The sequence below is a fragment of the Lupinus angustifolius genome, unplaced genomic scaffold (assembly GCF_001865875.1).
Source record: "Lupinus angustifolius cultivar Tanjil unplaced genomic scaffold, LupAngTanjil_v1.0 Scaffold_28_23, whole genome shotgun sequence".
NCBI lineage: Eukaryota > Viridiplantae > Streptophyta > Magnoliopsida > Fabales > Fabaceae > Lupinus > Lupinus angustifolius.
This window is the reverse complement of record NW_017720520.1, coordinates 15843-22242: the sequence shown is the minus strand read 5'-3', so window position 1 is coordinate 22242 and position 6400 is coordinate 15843. Positions and strand designations below refer to the sequence as shown.

General features: G+C 34.5%; 1 protein-coding gene across 1 annotated transcript; it reads right to left on the bottom strand.

The window, feature by feature from the left end:
- Positions 1–3751: 3751 nt before the first annotated feature.
- On the bottom strand, positions 3752–5892 carry LOC109338517. Its single transcript, XM_019575778.1, has 3 exons — positions 5871–5892; positions 3880–4268; positions 3752–3760 (listed from the first exon to the last, which is right to left on the bottom strand). The coding sequence occupies exons 1-3, from the start codon at positions 5890–5892 to the stop codon at positions 3752–3754; spliced, it is 420 nt and encodes a 139-aa protein (XP_019431323.1).
- Positions 5893–6400: the final 508 nt, after the last annotated feature.

The following is a 6400-nucleotide window of genomic DNA, read 5'->3' as shown; positions in this document are numbered from 1 at the left end:
ATCATGAAATGTGCAGCATGAAAATCACATGAAGGTGATCTATACATGTCGATTTTCAACTGGTCCTACTTTACTTTAGTGAGATCATTAATAACTTATCATACAAAGTGCATTAAACTAAATACCTAACTTTATTTTTGATCAAAACAATATTCAATTGTAAGAGTATGCATACAAAATTCTAAAACATAGAACATAAAATGATATCAATGACAAGCTCCCACTACACCAAAGAATCCTCAAATTGTATGACACCCATATGAGCAGTATGCTCATGAAAGACCTTGGGTGGAAGGCCCTTTGTTAGAGGGTCTGCTATCATGAAGTTTGTCCCTAAGTGTTCTATAGAAATTTGTCCACTTTGTACTCTCTCCTTGACAACTAGGAACTTGATGTCGATGTGTTTCGACTTTGTTGAGCTCCTATTGTTATTGGAGTATAGGACGGCTGATTTGTTGTCACAATATAATTTAAGTGGTCTTTCAATTCCTTTTACAATTCGCAGCCCAGTGACAAAATTCCTCAACCAAATCCCTTGATTTGATGCCTCATAACATGCTACAAACTCTGCGGCCATGGTGGATGAAGTGACTAGTTTTTGCTTGGAACTACACCAAGATATTGCACCACCAGCCAACAAATAGACATAGCCTGAAGTGGATCTTCTACTATCTTGGCACCCTGCAAAATCGGAGTCGGAATACCCTATGATCTCCAAAGAGTCTGACCTCCTATAAGTGAGCACATGATCCCTTGTTCTCTTCAAATACCTCATAACCCTTTTGGCTGCTTTCCAATGATCCATGCCTGGATCACTTAAGTATCTGCCTAACACTCCAACAATGTACGCTATGTCCGGACGCGTACAAATTTGAGCATACATTAGACTCCCTATTGCTGATGCATAAGGGATCTTTTGCATTTCCTGAATCTCAAGATTTCCTTTTGGGCACTGATTGAGACTAAACTTGTCTCCCTTGGCTACCGGGGCGTTACCTGGTTTGCAGTCCAACATGCCAAACCTTTTGAGCACCTTATCAATATAGCTTCTTTGGGATAATCCTAGGATACCTTGAGAACGATCTCGATGTATCTGTATCCCTAACACAAAAGATGCTTCACCAAGATCTTTCATCTGGAAATTTCTTGAGAGAAATTTCTTGGTTTCATGCAACATGCCTAAATCATTGGTGGCAAGAAGTATGTCATCAACATACAGGATGAGGAAAATATATCTACTCCCACTGAATTTATGATACACACACTCATCAACCACATTCATCTCAAAACCAAATGAGTGAATAACTTGATGAAACTTGTGGTACCACTGACGAGACGCTTGTTTTAGCCCATAGATGGATTTTGTCAATTTGCAAACCATTTTCTTTGGGTCTCCTAACACAAAGTTTTCTGGTTGCATCATATAAATCTTTTCCTCAATGTTTCCATTGAGAAATGCTGTTTTGACATCCATTTGATGAAGCTCCAAATTATAATGTGCAACAAGAGCCATGATTATCCTAAAAGAGTCCTTTGATGAAACCGGAGAAAAAGTCTCTTTATAGTCAATCCCTTCCTTTTGAGTATAGCCTTTGGCTACAAGACGAGCTTTATACCTCTCCACATTACCATTGGAATCCCGTTTGGTCTTAAATATCCATTTGCAACCAATGGGTTTCACATCTTCTGGTAATGGGACAAGCTCCCAACTTCATTGTCTTGCATTGACTTATACTCCTCATTCATTGCTTCAATCCACTTTTCTGAATTGGAATCTTTCATGGCTTCATGGAAATTGATTGGATCATTTTCCATTATACCATCATGTTCCTCATGTTCCTGGAGAAATACTATGTAATCATCCGGAATAGCATTTCTTCTTACTCTAGTGGACCTTCTCAAAGGTATTGGTTCTTGAAGCACGAGTTCTTGAGGATTTTGAGTTTGTTCTTCATCTTGAAGTGGAGTTTGAACAACAATGTCTTGAAGAGGTTCTATACTTGCTTCATCAGAAGCAACTGTATGAATAGGTCCTGGAATTGAAACTGATTCTTCTTCAAAAACAAAGTCTTTAACCTTATTTCTCCCCCCAAACTCAATATCCTCGAAAAACATGGCAGTTCCAGTCTCGAAAATTGTCTTTAATTTGGGATCATAAAATTTATAACCCCTAGATCGTTCAGAATAACCAATAAAGTAGCTGCTCACTGTTCGGGGATCCAATTTTCTTTCATTTGGCTTATAAGGCCTTGCCTCAGTTGGACATCCCCAAACATGAAGGTGATTTAGACTAGGCTTTTTACCTGTCCAAAGCTCATAAGGTGTTTTAACAGCTGCCTTAGTTGGTACTCTGTTTAAAATGTAAGCTGTAGTCTTTAATGCCTCTCCCCAAAGTGACTTTGGTAAAGTAGAATGACATATCATACTCCTTACCATATCCTTAAGAGTTCGGTTTCGTCTTTCAGCCACACCATTCATGATAGGTGACCCTGGCATGGTGTACTGTGGGACGATCCCACATTCCTCTAGGTACTTGGCAAATGGTCCTGGACGTTGTTCACCTGAACCGTCATATCTACCATAATATTCACCACCACGGTCAGATTTGACACACTTAATTCTTTTATTGAGTTGATTTTCAACTTCAGCCTTAAAAGATTTAAACACGTCCAAAGATTGAGACTTTTCATGTATAAGAAATAGGTATGCATATCTAGAATAATCATCTATGAATGATATAAAGTATTGCTGACCATTCCAAGATGGTGTTGGAAATGGCCCACAAATATCTGTATGTATCAATTCTAAGACATTTGTAGCTCTGTATGCTCCTAATTTCTTATGTTTGGTCTGTTTGCCCTTGATGCACTCAACACAGACATTAAAGTCTGTAAAGTCAATGGTATCAAGGATCCCATTTGACACAAGTCGTTCAACTCTATTTTTAGAGATGTGACCTAGACGTTTGTGCCACAACATTCCCGAGTTTGCAGTGTCAAATTTACGCTTAGTACCACGTGATTCCACATTCAAGGTTTCATTATAAGAAGCAATTGTGTCGAGCAAATATAGATTGTCATACACCATAAGAGTACCAGTTCCAACAATACTTGAATTTATAGATAAACTGAATTGATTATTTCCAAATGAACAATGATAACCAGATTTGTCCAAATAAGAAATAGAAATTAAATTTCGTCTAAATGACGGTACAACAAAAGTATCTATTAAATCCAAATAATGGCCAGTACTTAATAACAACCTAAAATGCCCTATTGCCTCTACATCCACCGACTTGCCATCTCCTACATAAATGCGTCTTTCAGCATCAGTTGGCCTTCGGTAACTTAGGCAACCCTGCATTGAAACACTAATGTTAGTAGTAGCACCAGAATCTAACCACTAAGTGTTTCTAGGTACTGAAGCTAAATTTGCCTCAGAACAGACCAAAGTGAGGAACATACCTTTCTTTTCACGCCATGCATGATACTTGGTACATTCCTTCTTAACATGTCCAGTAGTGTTACAAAAGAAGCAACCCTTTTCGCCATTATTTTGCTTCTTTTGCATTGGACCCTTAGCAGCTTCATTCTTAGTATTCTTATATTTCCTCTTTTTGCCCATATGTTTAGAGGTGCTTGCAAGGTGAGCACTTTCTGTCTTTTCTTGCTTCATCCTATCTTCTTCTTGCACACAATATGAAATGAGCTCATTAAGAGACCATTTGTCCTTTTGACAATTATAACTTATCTTAAATTGACTGAATTGTGCAGGAAGAGATATTAACACCAAATGAGCAAGTAAATCATCCGACAACTCAAGCTTTAAAGCCTTAAGCTTGGAAGCAATATTAGACATTTCCATTATGTACTCCCTTACATTCCCTTTGCCTTTATACTTCATAGAAATCAAGCTTTGAAGTAGTGTGCTTGTTTCTGCTTTATCACTTTTGGCAAAGCGTTTCTCCATTTCAGCAAGGAATTCTTTGGCACTTGTTATCCTTTCAGATATAGCACCCCTAAATGCCTCCGGAATGCCGCGCTTAATGATCATAAGACTCATGCGATTGGAGCGCTCCCACTTCTCATAAGTTTTTCTCTCTTCAGAGGTACTAGAGTCCACAATAGAAGGGGGTTGCTCCATTCTTAGTGCAAAGTCAAGATCCATGCACCCAAGAACAATTAAGATGTTCTCTTTCCAATCCTTAAAGTTGGTACCATTAAGGATTGGAACCGAATTCATGTTAGCAGATATAGTAGCAACATTAACTGGAGAAAAAAAACAGAGAACAAAATAAACAACATAAATATATACTCACATCATAATTCAAATTCATATATACAATCAAATTCAAATATGGTATAATTTATCTCAAGATACCAAGTGCAACATTAATGTTAAGTCTTTGGACAATAATATTAATTGCTAATGATACTCTTGTTGTAATGGTCAAACATTGATAATAATCCATGTCAAATAATAAATCATTCTTTGGATTGATTTATAATTCACATATATAACTTAAAATGTTAAACAAATTTATAATCCAAATATAACCAATTATTTGAATTTTGATTTAACACTTAATCCAAAGTAATTATTATTTATGTACGACATGTTTGATGTAAACAATAATTTATTTCTTTCCTAATAATAATAATAACTATTAATTTATCCTAGTAATAATAATAACTATTAAGGAGCCACATTTTCATAAAATAAAAAAAATTAAAAAAACGTGTATGATACCAACTAGACCTTTTATCATTTTTTTAAATTTTCAAACGGTATCACATCAAAAGAAATAACTAACACTGAACAGAGGCAGAGAAGGTTGCATAGGGAAATCTAACGCTTCAACCCAAAAAAAAACACTGTTTGTAATTCAAATGAATATTGAGTTATACTTTAATTTCATATGTCGGAACCAGAATTTTTTTTTATTTTTTTATTTTTTTTTTATTTTTATTTTTACCAGAAAGATGAAACTTTAACTGCACTGTGATGCAAATATATAATATGCATGTCAAATTTATAATATCTTTAGCAGTGTATTTTGATGCATTTGTTTCCATTGCAATTATCAAGTCAAATATGCAATGTACATATGCAGTTATAGACTGTAGAATGAACCAAAAAAAAAATGCTGAAGTTGCAGGATACAGTGCATACGTTTGAGTCTTGATTATACACATTCATGGATACACACAAATATATTCAACATAGATAATCACATGCATGTATTTTAATGCTTACACACAAAAAAGGTTCTAAAATAATGTGTTTATATAAAAAAAAACAATTCATATCAAATATGAATAATAAATGCGGATTCGGAAATTTATATCTTAATGATTTAACATGAAAGTGGCTCTGATACCACTTGTTGTAATGATTTTATAACATGGAAGATACTAAATATGACAAGAATACTATTATCATATAATTATATCAGTCATGTCAAATCATGAAGAATAAATAGAAAAGCGGAAGCGTACTTGAAGGATCCATGAAATCTTCTTGAAAGAAATGAACTTCTTGATGGATTAGTGATCTTCCAATGTAGACTACCCTTACTCTTTAGTTCCTCTTCCAATGGGATGAAAAGAATAAAATTTAATTTGTTGTGTCTACAATTGGGGACGATAATTTTGAATTTTCTTATTTCTTATTTTTGCCCATCATAAAAATAGAAATTAAGATATATGGTATCTACACAATAATATTCATGATAGTTATGTCTATAGCCATAACTTTACTTAAGTAGACCACTTTAATTTTGGCTAATAAAAAATAATAACACAAACACATTTAAATATTACATTTGTGACCCAAAATTTCTTACATGGATATCATACCATCATACTTACATGGTTCTATGTCATTCGTCATATTTTACATTTCTAAATAAGCTGTTACATGGAACATTGTACGTTGAATATAATACGCGTGAGAATGAAACTAATCAGATTACAGAAATGAATGTCATTGATCGAATAATGGGTCACGGGATAATTAGCACACCATACTAGAACATAGAAACCAGAGAAGGGCTCAACACTTGGAAGCCAATGACCACATCATACCAACATAGGTTATAGGGTCAGCTCTAACCATTCCTCTCCAATAGACATCAATAAGCTAATTACATTGTCTTTACGAACATTCTTTAAGTAAATGGATATTTTTCTATTTACGTATCAAACATTATTAAATGAGAGATTAGCGAAATGAAATGAATCAGAAATAAACATATTGTGTACTTTTTGTCTTACTATGCAAACAAAGTACAAAAGCAATTAGATTACTTTTATTAATTACTATTGTTCCATTGCAAGAAGAATATCTTGGTGATAGTGATTAATAGTGAAGTCTGAAGTTACATGCCAGAAACCTTAAA